Source organism: Petromyzon marinus (assembly GCF_048934315.1).
Source record: "Petromyzon marinus isolate PM22_M1 ecotype Great Lakes invasive population chromosome 84 unlocalized genomic scaffold, UKy_Petmar_22M1.pri1.0 chr84_unloc.5, whole genome shotgun sequence".
NCBI lineage: Eukaryota > Metazoa > Chordata > Hyperoartia > Petromyzontiformes > Petromyzontidae > Petromyzon > Petromyzon marinus.
The window spans coordinates 284959-303128 of NW_027422642.1; the positions used below are offsets into that span (position 1 = coordinate 284959).

At 58.9% G+C, this 18170-nt stretch overlaps 2 protein-coding genes across 5 annotated transcripts in view; both read left to right on the forward strand.

Moving 5' to 3' along the window:
- The first annotated feature begins 1858 nt into the window (after nt 1-1858).
- On the forward strand, nt 1859-12080 carry LOC142908501 (uncharacterized). The gene is made up of 4 exons (XM_076059208.1): nt 1859-2889; nt 3508-5618; nt 11787-11799; nt 12037-12080. The coding sequence occupies exons 1-4, from the start codon at nt 1992-1994 to the stop codon at nt 12078-12080; spliced, it is 3066 nt and encodes a 1021-aa protein (XP_075915323.1). The 5' UTR covers nt 1859-1991.
- A 5737-nt stretch (nt 12081-17817) lies between these two features.
- Nucleotides 17818-18170, forward strand: part of LOC142908503 (uncharacterized) — an 11313-nt gene continuing 10960 nt past the window's right edge. For all 4 annotated transcript variants that reach the window (XM_076059223.1, XM_076059224.1, XM_076059226.1 and 1 more), the window contains exon 1: nt 17818-17925. In XM_076059223.1, coding sequence (XP_075915338.1) covers nt 17882-17925 — 44 coding nt within the window. In that variant the 5' untranslated portion in view covers nt 17818-17881. The remainder of the gene's footprint in view (nt 17926-18170) is intronic.

Genomic DNA, 18170 nt, shown 5'->3' on the forward strand with positions numbered 1-18170 from the left:
ATTAACATCACTATCATTATTATTAACATCATTAACATTACTATCATCAACATCACTATCATTATTAACATCATCAACATCACCATCATTATTATTAACATCAACATCACTATAATTATTATTAACATCATTAACATCACTATCATCAACATCATTATTAACATTAACATCACTATCATCAACATCACTATCATCAACATCACCATCATTATTATTAACATCAACATCACTATCATCAACATCAACATAATCATTACCATCAACATCACTATCAACATCACCATCATTATTATTAACATCAACATCATCAACATCACCATGAGTGGGTTAGTGAGTGGTGAGTGAGTGGTGATTGAGTGAGTGGTGAGTGAGTAGGTGGGTGAGTGAGTGGTGAGTGAGTGAGTAGGTAGGTGAGTGAGTGTGTAGTGAGTGGTGAGTGTGGTGAGTGGGTGAGTGAGTAAGTGGGTGAGTGAGTGAGTGGTGAGTCGGTAGTGAGTGGTTGAGTGAGTGAGTCGGTGAGTGAGTGGTGAGTGTGGTGAGTGAGTGGTGAGTGTGGTGAGTGAGTGAGTTGGTGAGTGAGTGGTGAGTGAGTGGTGAGTGAGTGGTGATTGAGTGAGTGGTGGGTGAGTGTGTAGTGAGTGTGGTGAGTGAGTGAGTGGTGAGTGTGTAGTGAGTGGTGAGTGTGGTGAGTGAGTGAGTGAGTGGTGAGTGAGTGGGTGAGTGATTGGGTGAGTGTGTGGTGAGTGAGTGGGTGAGTGTGTAGTGAGTTGTGAGTGTGTTGAGTGAGTGAGTGGGTGAGTGAGTGGTGAGTGTGGTGAGTGAGTGACTGAGTGAGTGAGTCGGTGAGTGAGTGGGTGAGTGATTGGGTGAGTGGTGAGTGTGGTGAGTGAGTGGGTGAGTGAGTGGGTGAGTGAGTGGGTGAGTGGTGAGTGTGGTGAGTGAGTGGGTGAGTGAGTGGTGAGTGAGTGAGTGGTGAGTGTGGTGAGTGGGTGAGTGAGTGGGTGAGTGAGTGAGTGGTGAGTGTGGTGAGTGAGTGAGTGGTGAGTGTGGTGAGTGGGTGAGTGAGTGGGTGAGTGAGTGGGTGAGTGAGTGGGTGAGTGAGTGGTGAGTGAGTGGTGAGTGTGGTGAGTGGGTGAGTGAGTGGTGAGTGTGGTGAGTGAGTGAGTGGTGAGTGTGGTGAGTGAGTGGTGAGTGAGTGAGTGGTGAGTGTGGTGAGTGGGTGAATGAGTGGGTAAGTGAGTGGTGAGTGTGGTGAGTGAGTGGTGAGTGACTAACCTCTGATCCCTCCCCCCCCCCCCCCCAATCTCTTCACCCCCAATCACAAACCAAAACACATCCTCAGAATCCCACACTCCATCTAGCACCACACGTGGGATTGTCCACCACCGCAGACTCCACCAGCATCACAGACTCCACCACCATAGACTCCACCACCACCACCACCACCACAGACTCCACCACTACAGACTGCACCACAGACTCCACCACCATAGACTCAACCACCATAGACTCAACCACCATAGACTCCACCACTACAGACTCCACCACAGACTCCACCACCATCACAGACTCCAGCACCGTAGACTCCACCACCACAGATTTCACCACCACTACAGACTCCACCACTACAGACTCCACCACCACCACAGACTCCACCACCACTACAGACTCCACCACCACCACTACCACCACAGACTCCACCACCACCACCACCATATTCTCCACCATAGACTCCACCACAGACTCCATCACCGCTACCACCATCTCTCTCCACCACCACCACCACCACTGCCACCATCAACCAACACCACCACCCACACCACCACCAACATCACCACCACTGACACCACCACCACTACCACCATCAGCAACCACCGCCACCACCAATCACCACCACTGACATTGCCACCACCGACACCACCACCACCACCAACCACCGCCACCACCAATCAACACCACTGCCACCGACACCACCACCACCACCAGCAGCCATGAACGGCGTTGTCAACATCTCCACCGCCACCACCGCCACCACCGCCGCCACGGACGATGACGATGCCGACGCCGCCACCACGCTGCTCGCCACGGCTACTCGGCCATCGCCTCCTCCTCTTCCTCCTCCTCCTCCTCCACCTCCTCCTCCTCCTCCACCTCCTCCTCCACCTCACCACCACCACCACCGTCAACACCACCAACAGCCGGCGGCGCCGCCAATCTCCGCGATCGCCAACGGCGGCGACGACGGAGATGGAGGAGGTGGAGGAGGAGGTGGAGGAGGTGGAGGTGGTGGAGGAGGTGGAGGAGAAGGAGGTGGAGGAGAAGGTGGAGGAGGTGGAGGAAGAGGTGGAGGAGGAGGTGTAACAGGAGGTGTAACAGGAGGAGGTGTAGCAGGAGGAGGTGTAACAGGAGGAGGTGTAACAGGAGGAGGTGTAGCAGGAGGAGGTGTAACAGGAGGAGGTGTAGCAGGAGGAGGTGTAACAGGAGGAGGTGTAGCAGGAGGTGTAGCAGGAGGAGGTGTAACAGGAGGAGGTGTAACAGGAGGAGGTGTAACAGGAGGAGGTGTAGCAGGAGGTGATGTAACAGGAGGAGGTGTAGCAGGAGGTGTAGCAGGAGGAGGTGTAACAGGAGGAGGTGTAACAGGAGGTGTAACAGGAGGAGGTGTAGCAGGAGGAGGTGTAACAGGAGGAGGTGTAACAGGAGGAGGTGTAGCAGGAGGAGGTGTAACAGGAGGAGGTGTAGCAGGAGGAGGTGTAGCAGGAGGAGGTGTAGCAGGAGGTGTAGCAGGAGGAGGTGTAACAGGAGGTGTAACAGGAGGAGGTGTAGCAGGAGGAGGTGTAACAGGAGGAGGTGTAACAGGAGGAGGTGTAGCAGGAGGTGATGTAACAGGAGGTGTAGCAGGAGGTGTAACAGGAGGAGGTATAACAGGAGGAGGTGTAACAGGAGGAGGTGTAACAGGAGGTGTAACAGGAGGAGGTGTAACAGGAGGAGGTGTAACAGGAGGAGGTGTAGCAGGAGGTGTAACAGGAGGAGGTGTAGCAGGAGGTGTAGCAGGAGGAGGTGTAACAGGAGGTGTAACAGGAGGAGGTGTAACAGGAGGAGGTGTAACAGGAGGAGGTGTAACAGGAGGAGGTGTAGCAGGAGGAGGTGTAGCAGGAGGAGGTGTAGCAGGAGGAGGTGTAGCAGGAGGTGTAAAAGGAGGAGGTGTAACAGGAGGAGGTGTAACAGGAGGAGGTGTAACAGGAGGAGGTGTAACAGGAGGAGGTGTAGCAGGAGGAGGTGTAGCAGGAGGAGGTGTAGCAGGAGGTGTAACAGGAGGAGGTGTAACAGGAGGAGGTGTAGCAGGAGGAGGTGTAACAGGAGGAGGTGTAACAGGAGGAGGTGTAGCAGGAGGAGGTGTAGCAGGAGGAGGTGTAACAGGAGGAGGTGTAACAGGAGGAGGTGTAGCAGGAGGAGGTGTAGCAGGAGGAGGTGTAGCAGGAGGAGGTGTAGCAGGAGGAGGTGTAGCAGGTGATGTAACAGGAGGTGATGACTGTCGTGGTACGACGGCCGTGAGCGACGGGCCGCAAGGCGGCGGCCGCCGCGACGTCGCCGGCGACGACGAAGACGAGAAGGAGGAGGAGGAGGTGGAGGAGAAGAAGAAGGAGGAGGAGGTGGAGGAGGAGAAGAAGAAGAAGGAGGAGGAGGAGGTGGAGGAGAAGAAGAAGAAGGAGGAGGTGGAGGAGGAGAAGGTGAAGATGGAGGTGGAGAAGGAGGAGGCGGTGGAGTTGGAGAAGAAGAAGAAGGAGGAGGCGTTGGAGTTGGAGGAGGAGAAGAAGAAGGAGGAGGAGGCGGTGGAGTTGGAGGAGGAGGAGGCGGTGGAGTTGGAGGAGAAGGAGGAGAAGGAGGAGAAGGAGAAGGAGGAGTTGGAGTTGGAGGAGGAGTTGGAGTTGGAGGAGGAGGAGGCGGTGGAGTTGGAGTTGCAGGAGGCGGTGGAGTTGGAGTTGGAGGACGAGGAGGCTGCTGCCGCTGCCGCCGCCGCGACGATGGCAGCGACGAAACCCGGCGAGGAGTGGCGCCTGTTTTGCGAGACGCAAGCCCGGCGGGTCGCCTGCTCCCTCGCACGCCGCTACCTCCTCCTCACCGGGAACGGGAGAGGAGGAGGAGGTGGAGGCGGTGGTGGAGGAGGAGGCGATGGTGGAGTAGGCGGAGCGGCGGACGACTCGGAGTTTGCCCGAGTCTTCACCGACTGCTTCCGCCGACACTTTGCCGCGGAACTTCGGCCGCCGTCCGGGCGAGGGCCGGCAAAATGTCCACCCAGCGCCGGCAGCGTCTCCTCTCCACCGCCTCCACCGCCTCCACCGCCTCCACCGCCTCCACCGCCTCCTCCTCATCTCGCTGCTGCTGCTGGCGCCGTTTCCCACGCCGACGCCGACGCCGATGCCGGGAGACGCCGCACCTCGTCCGGCTACAGACTGAGCTTGCCGGCGGTGCGCCCCTCTCCCCACGCCCACGTGCCGTGCGCTCCGCCCGCGGTGCCGGCGGCTCCGGCGGCTCCGGCGGCTCCGGCGGCTCCGGCGGCTCCGTCGCCGCCGCTCCCCGACCCTCCGGCGGCGGCCGCCCCGACCTCTTCGTCGTCGTCATCTTCGCTCTCCTCTCCCCCTCCTCCTCCCGTCCTACCGCCCACCGCCGCCACCGCTCCGCCGCCCCCCTCCGCGGGGGGCTCGGGGCTGCCGCAGTCCACCTCGGAGTACGGAGTCTCCTCTCGCCTCGATCCCCGGTGCGGCGGCCACCGGTGCGGCGGCTCCGGCGGCTCGGGAACCTTCGGCAGATACAGCCACGCGGCAGGCGGCACCGGCGGCACCTGTGCCGCCGCTGTGGCAAAGTCTCACAGCTCGGGGGACCTTAGTTACAGCGGCGGACGAAGAGGGACGGCCGGAGTAGGCGCCGGCAGCTGTTGTGCGTACGGCGGCGGCTTTGACGCCGCTGCCGCGGCCGCGGCCGCGACGCCGGTGCCGCCGGTGCCGCCGGTGCCGCCGGCGGCACCGGCGGCACCGGGCAAGTTCTCGCTGCGGAGGGTGCGGAGTATTTTCCAGCGCCGTCCGGCGTCCCTTGTGGACGATTTGCGGCCGGCGGCCGGCAGCGGCGGAGGCACCGGCGGAGGCACCGGCGGAGGCACCGGCGGAGGCACCGCGGCGCCGTTCTCGTTGGCGGCCTCCCCGTTGCCCGGCGGCTCCGGCGGTGGCTCCGGCGGTGGCTCCGGCGGTGGCTCTGGCGGCGCAGCCGCGACTCCCGAGCTGGGCGTGTGGGCGCGGAGGCTGGAGAAGCTGCGGCTTTCGAAGAGGCGTCCCCGGACCGCCGCCGGTGCCGCGACGCCGGGCGGCGGCGCCGGCGGCACCGGCGGTGGCGGCGGTGGTGGCGGTGGTGGTGGCGGTGGTGGCGGTGGTGGCGGTGGTGGCGGTGGGCCACGGAGGGAGGGGGTGATGCGCTTCTTTGAGAGCGGCGGCGGCGGAGGAGGAGGGGATCCGGCCGCCGGCGGTTTGACGGTCCGGCCGTGGCTGCGGTGCCGCCTGGTGCTGAACGGCGTGGCGGCCGGAGGCGGGGCCGGCCAGCCCACCCTCCACTTCCACGTGCCCCCCAAGGTTCGTACATGCGTGTGTGTGTGTGTGTCACGTACGCGTGTGTGTGTGCGTGTGTGCGTGTGTGTGTGTCACGTACGTGTGTGTGTGTGTGTCACGTACGCGTGTGTGTGTGCGTGTGTGCGTGTGTGTGTGTCACGTACGTGTGTGTGTGTGTGTCACGTACGCGTGTGTGTGTGTGTGCGTGCGTGTGTGTGTGTCACGTACGCGTGTGTGTGTGTGTGTCACGTACGTGTGTGTGTGTGTGTGTGTCACGTACGCGTGTGTGTGTGTGTGTCACGTACGTGTGTGTGCGTGTGTGTCACGTACGTGTGTGTGTGTGTGTGCGTGCGTGTGTGTGTGTCACGTACGCGTGTGCGCGTGTACGTGTGTGTGTGTGTGTGTGTGTGACGTACGTGTGTGTGTGTGCGTGTGTCACGTACGCGTGTGTGTGTTTGTGTGTCACGTACGCGTGTGTGCGTGTGTGTGTGTGCGCGTGTGTACGTGTGTGTGTGTGTGCGTGTGTCACGTACGTGTGTGCGCGTGTACGTGTGTGTGTGACGTACGTGTGTGTGTGTGCGTGTGTCACGTACGTGTGTGCGTGCGTACGTACGCGTGTGTGCATGCGTGTGTACTTGTGTGCGTGCGTGCACTTGTGCGCGTGCGTGTGTACGTGCGTACGCCTATGACTCGGGGCTCAGGAAGTACCAGTCAGCGGAGAGAGAGAGTGTGGCACCTTCTCTCGAACAAAAGAATGGAAGGGGGAGCGTGGAGCGGTGAGGTGTGGGAAGCTGGAAGCCCCCCCCCCCCCCCCCCCCAGGCTACCGTGGGCTCGCCTCCCCATCGGCAAGAGGCGAGGATTGGTGGTCGTGGTTACTTAAGCCCCCCACCGAAGACGAACATCCGTGGAGGGATGCAGGCAAAGCCGATGAGTCAGATGCCTTCTATGACCTCCTGTCACAGGTGCTGGCTAAAGTGGCCCCTCGGGATAGAGTCATCATGTTGGGAGACTTCAATGCCCGAGTTGGTCATGATGCTGGCACCTGGCCTGGAGTGATTGGAGGGCGTGGGCCGGATCAGCTTAATAACAACGGTAGGAGGCTGCTAGATTTTTGTGCAGCCCATGGGCTTGTAATTACCAACACGCTGTTCCGGCATCGGCGCATCCACACAACATCATGGATGCATGCCGGGTCCAAGCAAGAACATCTGCTGGACTACGTAGTGACGGACCAGCGGATGCGAGCCCATGTCCTTGACACCAGGACTTACCGTGGAGCTGATCTGCCCTCTGACCATCGACTTGTCATCTGTAAGATGCGCCTGCCATTCTTCCACTCCGGTGGTGGGTGTACACCCAGGGCCCCATTCAAACCCACAGTGGCCTGGTCTCAGCTAGCTGATGAAAGTTGCAAGCGAGAATTTCGTCATCGCTTGCGGCTGGGGTTGGCATCGTCCCCCACTCCTGATGTCGAGGGTAAATGGGCGAGGTTTAGGACTGTGGCTCATGCAGCTGCAGTGGTTGCTTTGGGTACACGGTCCAGACCTCCCCAGAGACCCTGGTTGACAGAGGAGGTATTCAGGATGGTTTAGAAAAATCGACAGGCCCACTCTCATCGGCTACAGCATCCCACATCAGAGAATGAGGAGGCTTACCGCAGCCTTCGCTCGGAGGTTCGGAGAGCCGTAAGGCGCTGCAAGGATGGGTGGTGGTCGCGGGTTGCTGAGGAGATGGAGTCTGCCTCAGTGGCCCGTGAACACAAATCTCTATTTAACTCCATCAAAAAAGTAACCTGCAGCGCCACACCTATTACCATCATTAGGGGAAAAAACAGTGATCCAATCTCCTACCCCCAGGAACAGGTTTGCAGATTTGCTGAGCATTTCTGTGATGTCCTGGGGGAGGGGAAATCCCTCAGCCTGGAAAACATCGTGGCACAAAGTGAGGATGACCCTGCTGAGGCTGCGGTGCCTCAAATAATGAAAGAAGTCACCCCCTGTGAGTGGCTGGCTGAGGTGCCATCTGTTGAGGAAGTACTGAAGGCGATCCGGAGTCTGAGGCCAGGAAAGGCAGCGGGCAAAGATGATCTCCCAAGCGAAATGCTGAGGGAGGGTGGCGTTTGTTCACAGACTGCCCTACAGGACATCATAACAACAGTCTGGACCACTGGACAGGTTCCGCAAGATTGGAAGGATGCCCTGGTGGTCCCCCTCTATAAGAAGGGGGACCGCACAGAGTGTAACAACTACAGGGGCACCTCACTCCTCAGTGTGCAGGGAAAGGTCCTGGCAAGAATTATTCAACATTGCCTTGCCAGGCACGCTGAGGAGAGGCTTGCGGAGCCCCATTGCGGTTTCAGGAAAGGGCGGTTCTGCACAGATGCCATATTTTCTGTCCGTCTGCTGCAGCAGAGGTGTAGGGAATTCCAACAAGACCTACATCTCTGCTTTATTGACCTGGTCAAGGCCTATGATATCATCAGTTGGCCTCTGCTCTGGGTTGTTCTTCGTGCTTTCGGAGTCCCTGACCCTGTGCTCACGATCATTAAGGACCTTCATGATGGTGAGCGGGCCCGGGTAAAACTACGTGGCCGGGAGTCAGAGCCATTCCCTGTACACCTTGGTGTGCGACAGCGATGTCCTCTGGCTCCCACATTATTTAACATCTATTTCGACCACTTAGTTCGTGAAACCTTCAATAGCTGTACTGGGGGAATCTCCATTTGGTACAGATATAATGGGAGGCTGATCGATGCCCGGGTGCGGTCAAGGGATGGCTCCATATTGCTCAACCACGTTATGTATGCCGATGATCTGGCAATTGCTGTTCACTCAGAGGAGGAGTTGGAGATGCTGCTGCTGAGATTGGAGCTTGCCACTAAGAGGTGGGGTCTTACCATCAGCCCCACCAAAACTAAGCACCTGCCTGGGTATTTTGTACCATCGGACACTCCACCCCCACAACTCCCAATCGGTGATGGGGCAGTTGTGGAGAGAATGGAGAGTTTCCCATACCTGGGCAGTGTGCTTATGATCGGCTCCAGTTTAACAGCAGAGGTCTCACTCTGAATCAGTCGAGCAGCAATATCTGTTCATCGGTTGCGTAACGCTGTGTGGAAGCTGCCTGGTCTGTCGCTCCGCACTAAGCTTCAGGTCTTCTTGGCCACGGTCATTCCCTCCCTTCTCTACGCTTGTGAAACGTGGACCCCCCTAATGGAACATCTTCGCCGGTTAGAAACATTTAGGCTGTCCTGCCTACGATCCATCCTGGGTTTAACCAGACTGGATTGTTGAGGAGCTGACAAATCCTTGAAAGATCTGGGCAAGGTCCCATCGGTGAGCTCCTCCGGCAGGCAAGGCTGCGATGGCTGGGTCATGTAGCCCGCATGCCCAGCCACTGCATGCCGAAACAGCTTTTGTTCGGCCGGATCGAGGGGGTTACACGGGCGCGGCATGGGCTAGAGAAGAGATGGAGTGATGTGGTATAGGAAGACGTGGAGCTGAGTGGACTTGCCGATGACCGGTACCAGCGGTGTCAAGACCTGCCTCTGTGGAGGAGGCTCGTGAAGGACGCTGCTACTGGGCAGTTGGAGGCAGTCGCCCTCCAGCAACAACGGAGGGCGGAGGAGCGATGCTCACAACAACGAGCGGAGCACCGGGTGGCTAAAGCACAGCAAGTTAGCACAGTAGGGGGCACAGGTGGTGCATCAGCCAGTCGTCTCAGTCAGTCGACCCGTGGCACCTGGGTCTGCCCCGTGACCTCCTGCCAGCGGGCGTTCGACACTTCACGTGGCCTCAGGGTGCACCTAGCCTGGCACAAGCGTCGTGGTGACGTCACCGCCACTTTGTGGCGAATGGCGGTTGTTGTGTGTGTGTGTACACTGTGTGTGTACTGTGTGTGTGCTGTGTGTGTACTGTGTGCTGTAGTCAAGTCGTGCACGTGTCTCTGTGTGTACACTGTGTGTACTGTGTGTGTGTGTAATGTGTGTACACTATGTGTACACTGTGTGTGCTGTGTGTGTATACTGTGTGTGTGCTGTGTACACACACACAGTGTACACTGTGTGTGTGTACACTGTGTGTACTGTGTGTGTACACTGTGTGTGTGCTGTGTGTACACTGTGTATACTGTGTGTGTACACTGTGTATACTGTGTGTGTACACTGTGTATACTGTGTGTACACTGTGTGTACTGTGTGTGTACACTGTGTACACTGTGTATACTGTGTGTACACTGTGTACACTGTGTGTGTATGCTGTGTACACTGTGTGTGCACTGTGTGTACACTGTGTGTGTACACTGTGTACGCGGTGTGTACACTGTGTATAGTGTCTGTGTACACTGTGTGCTGTGTGTGTGTACACTGTGTGCACTGTGTGTGTACACTGTGTATACTGTGTGTGTACGCTGTGTGCTGTGTGTGTGTACACTGTGTGTGCACTATGTGTGTACACTGTGTATACTGTGTGTGCACTGTGTGTGTACACTGTGTATACTGTGTGTGCACTGTGTGTGTACTGTGTGTACACTGTGTGTGTACGCTGTGTGTACACTTTGTGTGTACGCTGTGTGTACACTGTGTACACTGTGTGTGTACACTGTGTGTGTACGCTGTGTATACTGTGTGTGTACACTGTGTATACTGTGTGTACACTGTGTACACTGTGTGTGTACACTGTGTGCTGTGTGTATACTGTGTGTACACTGTGTGTACTGTGTGTGTACTGTGTGTGTACACTGTGTGTGTACACTGTGTGTACACTGTGTGTGTACTGTGTGTGTACACTGTGTGTGTACACTGTGTGTGTACACTGTGTGTACACTGTGTGTGTACACTGTGTGTACACTGTGTGTGTACACTGTGTATACTGTGTGTGTACACTGTGTGCTGTGTGTACACTGTGTGTGTACACACACACACAGTGTACACTGTGTGTGTGTGTACACTGTGTACACTGTGTATAATGTGTACGCTGTGTGTACACTGTGTATACTGTGTGTACACTGTGTACACTGTGTGTGTACACTGTGTGCTGTGTGTGTGCTGTGTGTGTGCTGTGTGTGTACACTGTGTATACTGTGTGTGTACACTGTGTGCTGTGTGTACACTGTGTGTGTACACTGTGTACACTGTGTGTGTACACTGTGTACACTGTGTACGCTGTGTGTACACTGTGTGTACACTGTGTACACTGTGTGTGTACACTGTGTGCTGTGTGTGTGCTGTGTGTGTACACTGTGTGTACTGTGTGTGTACTGTGTGTGTACACTGTGTGTGTACACTGTGTATACTGTGTGTGTACGCTGTGTGTACACTGTGTACACTGTGTGTGTGTACTGTGTGTACACAGTGTACACTGTGTGTACACTGTTTACTGTGTGTGTACACTGTGTATACTGTGTGCTGTGTGTACACTGTGTACACTGAGTGTATACTGTGTGTGTACGCTGTGTGTGCTGTGTGTGTATACTGTGTGTGGACACTGTGTGTGTACACTGTGTACTGTGTGTACACTGTGTGTGTACACTTTGTGTGTACACTGTGTGTGTACACTGTGTACACGCTGTGTGTACACTGTGTATACTGTGTGTGTACACTGTGTGTGTATGCTGTGTGTGTACACTGTGTACACTGTGTGTGTATACTGTGTGTACACTGTGTGTGTATACTGTGTACTGTGTGTACACTGTGTGTGTACACTGTGTACACTGTGTATACTGTGTGTACACTGTGTGTATACTGTGTGTGTACTGTGTGTACACTGTGTGTGTATACTGTGTGTACACTGTGTACACTGTGTGTGTACACTGTGTATACTGTGTGTACTGAGTGTGTATGCTGTGTGTACACTGTGTGTATACTGAGTGTACTGTGTGTACACTGTGTACACTGTGTGTGTACACTGTGTGTGTACACTGTGTACACTGTGTGTGTACACTGTGTGTACACTGAGTGTGTACACTGAGTGTGTACACTGTGTGTGTACACTGTGTGTGTACACTGTGTATACTGTGTACTGTGTGTGTACACTGTGTACACTGTGTATACTGTGTGTACACTGTGTGTGTACACTGTGTGTGTATACTGTGTACACTGTGTATACTGTGTGTACACTGTGTGTGTACACTGTGTGTGTATACTGTGTACACTGTGTATACTGTGTGCTGTGTGTGCACTGTGTGTGCTGTAGGCAAGTCGTGCACGTGTCTCTGTGTGTATTCTGTGTGTGTACACTGTGTATACTGAGTGTGTACACTGTGTATACTGTGTACACTGTGTGTGTACACTGTGTGTGTACACTGTGTATACTGAGTGTGTACACTGTGTATACTGTGTACACTGTGTGTGTGTATACTGTGTGTATACTGTGTATACTGTGTGTACACTGTGTGTACTGAGTGTGTACGCTGTGTATACTGTGTACACTGTGTATACTGTAGGCAAGTCGTGCACGTGTGTCCGTGCCGTGCGCCGCGCTGAGTGAGGTGAGGCCGACCGGCGCGCTGGAACTGCCGGAGCACCACCAGCACCACGGCACCTTCCTCATCAAGGTGTGTACCACAACCACCACCACCACCACCACAACCACCACAACTACCACCACCACCACAACTAGCACCACCACTACCACCACCACCACTACAACAACTACCACCACCAGCACCACCAGCACCACGGCACCTTCCTCATCAAGGTGTGTACCACAACCACCACCACTACCACCACCACCACCACAACTAGCACCACTAACACCACAACTAGCACTACCAACACTACCACCACCACCACAACTAGCACCACTACCACAACTACCACAACTACCACCACCACCACAACTACCACAACTACCACCACTACTACCACTACCACCACCAGCACCACGGCACCTTCCTCATCAAGGTGTGCACCACAACTACCACAACTACCACCACTAGCACCACTACCACCACCACCACCACCACCACAACTAGCACCACCACTACCACCACCACCACTACAAAAACTACTACCACCACCACCACAACTACCACAACCACCACCACCACCACTACAACAACTACCATCACCAGCACCACCAGCACCACGGCACCTTCCTCATCAAGGTGTGTACCACCACCACCACAACCACCACAACTAGCACCACCAACACCACCACAACTACCACTAACACTACCACCACCACTACCACCACCAGCACCACGGCACCTTCCTCATCAAGGTGTGTACCACAACCACCACAACCACCACAACTACCACAACCACAACTAGCACTACCACCACTACCACCACCAGCACCACGGCACCTTCCTCATCAAGGTGTGTACCACAACCACCACAACCATCACAACTAGCACCACCACCACCACCACTACCACAACCACCACAACCACAACTACCACTACCACCACAACTAGCACCACCACAACTACCACCACCAGCACCACGGCACCTTCCTCATCAAGGTGTGCATCACAACCACCACAACCACCACCACTACCACCACCACCACAACTAGCACCACCACTACCACCACCACCACTACAACAACTAGCACCACCAGCACCACGGCACCTTCCTCATCAAGGTGTGCACCACAACCACCACAACCACCACCACCACCACCACCACCACAACTAGCACCACCACTACCACCACCACCACTACAACAACTAGCACCACCAGCACCACGGCACCTTCCTCATCAAGGTGTGCACCACAACCACCACTACCAACACCACCACCACAACTACCACAACTACCACCACCACCACAACTACCACAACTACCACCACTACCACAACCACCACCACTACCACCACCACAACTACCACCACCAGCACCACGGCACCTTCCTCATCAAGGTGTGCATCACAACCACCACAACCACCACCACCACCACCACAACTACCACAACTACCACCACCACCACAACTACCACAACTACCACCACCACCACCACTACCACAACTACCACCACTACCACAACCACCACCACCACCACTACCACCACCACCACTACCACCACCAGCACCACGGCACCTTCCTCATCAAGGTGTGCACCACAACTACCACCACCACCACCACCACAACTAGCACCACCACTACCACCACCACCACTACAACAACTACCACCACCAGCACCACCAGCACCACGGCACCTTCCTCATCAAGGTGTGCACCACCAACACCACTACCACCACCACAACTAGCACCACTAACACCACAACTAGCACTACCACCACTACCACCACCAGCACCACGGCACCTTCCTCATCAAGGTGTGCACCACCAACACCACTACCACAACCACCACTACCAACACCACCACCACAACTACCACAACTACCACCACCACCACAACTACCACAACCACCACCACCACCACCACTACCACAACTAGCACCACCACCTCTACCACAACTATCACCACTACCACCACCACTACCACAACTATCACCACCACCACAACTATCACCACCACTCCGTGTCTCTCCCCCCGTGTCTCTCCCCCCGTGTCTCTCCCCCCGTGTCTCTCCCCCCGTGTCTCTCCCCCCGTGTCTCTCCTTCCGTGTCTCTCCCCCCCCGTGTCTCTCCCTCCGTGTCTCTCCCCCCGTGTCTCTCTCCCCGTGTCTCCCCCCCGTGTCTCCCCCCGTGTCTCTCCCCCCGTGTCTCTCCCCCCGTGTCTCTCCCCCCATGTCTCTCCCCCCGTGTCTCTCCCCCCGTGTCTCCCCCCCCCCGTGTCTCCCCCCCGTGTCTCTCCCCCCGTGTCTCTCCCCCCGTGTCTCTCCCCCCGTGTCTCTCCCCCCGTGTCTCTCCCCCCCGTGTCTCCCTCCCCGTGTCTCTCCCCCCGTGTCTCTCCCCCCGTGTCTCTCCCCCCGTGTCTCTCCCCCCGTGTCTCCCTCCCCGTGTCTCTCCCCCCGTGTCTCCCCCCCGTGTCTCTCCCCCCGTGTCTCCCTCCCCGTGTCTCTCCCCCCGTGTCTCTCCCCCCGTGTCTCTCCCCCCGTGTCTCTCCCCCCGTGTCTCCCTCCCCGTGTCTCTCCCCCCGTGTCTCTCCCCCCGTGTCTCTCCCCCCGTGTCTCTCCCCCCGTGTCTCTCTCCCCGTGTCTCTCCCCCCGTGTCTCTCTCACCGTGTCTCTCCCCCCGTGTCTCTCCCCCCGTGTCTCTCCCCCCGTGTCTCTCCCCCCCGTGTCTCTCCCCCCGTGTCTCTCTCCCCGTGTCTCTCCTCCCATGTCTCTCCGCCCATGTCTCCCTCCCCGTGTCTCTCCCCCCGTGTCTCTCCCCCCGTGTCTCTCCCCCCGTGTCTCTCCCCCCGTGTCTCTCCCCCCGTGTCTCTCCCCCCGTGTCTCTCCCCCCGTGTCTCCCTCCCCGTGTCTCTCCCCCCGTGTCTCTCCCCCCGTGTCTCTCCCCCCGTGTCTCTCTCCCATTGTCTCTCCCCCCGTGTCTCTCTCACCGTGTCTCTCCCCCCGTGTCTCTCCCCCCGTCTCTCTCCCTGTGTCTCTCCCCCCGTGTCTCTCCCACCGTGTCTCCCTCCCCGTGTCTCTCCCCCCGTGTCTCTCCCCCCGTGTCTCTCCCCCCGTGTCTCTCTCCCCGTGTCTCTCTCCCCGTGTCTCTCCCCCCGTGTCTCTCTCCCCGTGTCTCTCCCCCCGTGTCTCTCCCCCCGTGTCTCTCCCCCCGTGTCTCTCCCCCCGTGTCTCTCCCCCCCGTGTCTCTCCCCCCCGTGTCTCTCCCCCCGTGTCTCTCCCCCCCGTCTCTCCCCCCCGTGTCTCTCCCCCGTGTCTCTCCCCCCGTGTCTCTCCCCCCGTGTCTCTCCCCCCGTGTCTCTCCCCCCGTGTCTCTCCCCCCGTGTCTCTCCCCCCGTGTCTGTCCCCCCGTGTCTCTCCCCCCGTGTCTCTCACCCCCGTGTCTCCCCCCCCCCGTGTCTCTCCCCCCGTGTCTCCCCCCCGTGTCTCTCCTCCCGTGTCTCTCCCCGTCTCCCTCCCCATGTCTCCCCCCCGTGTCTCCCCCCGTGTCTCTCCCCCCGTGTCTCTCCCCCCGTGTCTCCCCCCCCCCGTGTCTCTCCCCCGTGTCTCCCCCCCGTGTCTCTCCCCCCGTGTCTCTCCCCCCGTGTCTCTCCCCCCGTGTCTCTCCCCCCGTGTCTCCCTCCCCGTGTCTCTCCCCCCGTGTCTCTCCCCCCGTGTCTCCCTCCCCGTGCCTCTCCCCCCGTGTCTCTCCCCCCGTGTCTCTCCCCCCGTGTCTCCCTCCCCGTGTCTCTCCCCCCGTGTCTCTCCCCCCGTGTCTCTCCCCCCGTGTCTCTCCCCCCGTGTCTCTCCCCCCGTGTCTCTCCCCCCGTGTCTCTCCCCCCGTGTCTCTCCCCCCGTGTCTCCCTCCCCGTGTCTCTCCCCCCGTGTCTCTCCCCCCGTGTCTCCCCCCCGTGTCTCTCCCCCCGTGTCTCCCTCCCCGTGTCTCTCCCCCCGTGTCTCTCCCCCCGTGTCTCTCCCCCCGTGTCTCTCTCCCCCGTGTCTCTCCCCCCGTGTCTCTCCCCCCGTGTCTCCCTCCCCGTGTCTCTCCCCCCGTGTCTCTCCCCCCGTGTCTCCCCCCCGTGTCTCTCCCCCCGTGTCTCTCCCCCCGTGTCTCCCTCCCCGTGTCTCTCCCCCCGTGTCTCTCCCCCCGTGTCTCTCCCCCCGTGTCTCTCTCCCCGTGTCTCTCCCCCCGTGTCTCTCCCCCCGTGTCTCTCCCCCCGTGTCTCTCCCCCCGTGTCTCTCCCCCCGTGTCTCTCCCCCCGTGTCTCCCTCCCCGTGTCTCTCCCCCCGTGTCTCTCCCCCCGTGTCTCTCCCCCCGTGTCTCTCTCACCGTGTCTCTCCCCCCGTGTCTCTCCCCCCGTGTCTCTCCCCCCGTGTCTCTCCCCCCGTGTCTCTCCCCCCGTGTCTCTCCCCCCGTGTCTCTCCCCCCGTGTCTCCCTCCCCGTGTCTCTCCCCCCGTGTCTCTCCCCCCGTGTCTCTCCCCCCGTGTCTCTCTCACCGTGTCTCTCCCCCCGTGTCTCTCCCCCCGTGTCTCTCCCCCCGTGTCTCTCCCCCCCGTGTCTCTCCCCCCGTGTCTCTCTCCCCGTGTCTCTCCTCCCGTGTCTCTCCGCCCATGTCTCCCTCCCCGTGTCTCTCCCCCCGTGTCTCTCCCCCCGTGTCTCTCCCCCCGTGTCTCTCCCCCCGTGTCTCTCCCCCCGTGTCTCTCCCCCCGTGTCTCTCCCCCCCGTGTCTCTCCCCCCATGTCTCTCCCCCCCGTGTCTCTCCCCCCGTGTCTCCCTCCCCGTGTCTCTCCCCCCGTGTCTCTCCCCCCGTGTCTCTCCCCCCGTGTCTCTCTCACCGTGTCTCTCCCCCCGTGTCTCTCCCCCCGTGTCTCTCCCCCCGTGTCTCTCCCCCCGTGTCTCCCTCCCCGTGTCTCTCCCCCCGTGTCTCTCCCCCCGTGTCTCTCCCCCCGTGTCTCTCTCCCCGTGTCTCTCTCCCCGTGTCTCTCCCCCCGTGTCTCTCTCCCCGTGTCTCTCTCCCCGTGTCTCTCCCCCCGTGTCTCTCCCCCCGTGTCTCTCCCCCCGTGTCTCTCCCCCCGTGTCTCTCCCCCCCGTGTCTCTCCCCCCCGTGTCTCTCCCCCCGTGTCTCTCCCCCCCGTCTCTCCCCCCCGTGTCTCTCCCCCGTGTCTCTCCCCCCGTGTCTCTCCCCCCGTGTCTCTCCCCCCGTGTCTCTCCCCCCGTGTCTCTCCCCCCGTGTCTCTCTCCCCGTGTCTCTCCCCCCGTGTCTCTCCCCCCGTGTCTCTCCCCCCGTGTCTCTCCCCCCGTGTCTCTCCCCCCGTGTCTGTCCCCCCGTGTCTCTCCCCCCGTGTCTCTCCCCCCCGTGTCTCTCCCCCCGTGTCTCTCTCCCCGTGTCTCTCCTCCCGTGTCTCTCCGCCCGTGTCTCCCTCCCCGTGTCTCTCCCCCCGTGTCTCTCCCCCCGTGTCTCTCCCCCCGTGTCTCTCCCCCCGTGTCTCTCCCCCCGTGTCTCTCCCCCCGTGTCTCTCCCCCCGTGTCTCTCCCCCCGTGTCTCTCCCCCCGTGTCTTTCTCACCGTGTCTCTCCCCCCGTGTCTCTCTCCCCGTGTCTCCCTCCCCGTGTCTCTCCCCCCGTGTCTCTCCCCCCGTGTCTCTCCCCCCGTGTCTCTCCCCCCGTGTCTCTCCCCCCGTGTCTCTCCCCGTGTCTCTCTCCCGTGTCTCCCTCCCCGTGTCTCCCCGACCCCCAGGCGGGTTGTGGGGTGACTTTGTGGTGGACGCTCAGCACGCTCAGCTGATGTCCACCTGGGTGACGGAGCTACGGGGGTCCATGAGCAGCAGGTGGCAACGTTACCACCATCACCATCATCAACATCACCGTCACCACCATCACCACCATTACCACCACCATCACCACCACCACCATCATAACCATCACCACCACCACCACCATCATCACCATCACCACCACCACCACCATCATCACCACTACCATCACCACCATCATCATCATCAACACCACTATCACCATCATCATCACCACCACCATCACCATCATCACCACTATCACCACACTATCACCATCA

Excerpts from the sequence above, each read along its gene's own strand:
- LOC142908501 (XM_076059208.1), top strand. The coding sequence starts at position 1,992 with ATGAACGGCGTTGTCAACATCTCCACCGCCACCACCGCCACCACCGCC. Across the intron at positions 2,890-3,507 it reads AGGAGGTGATGTAACAGGAG|GTGATGTAACAGGAGGTGAT; the intron begins GTGTAGCAGGAG and ends GAGGTGTAGCAG.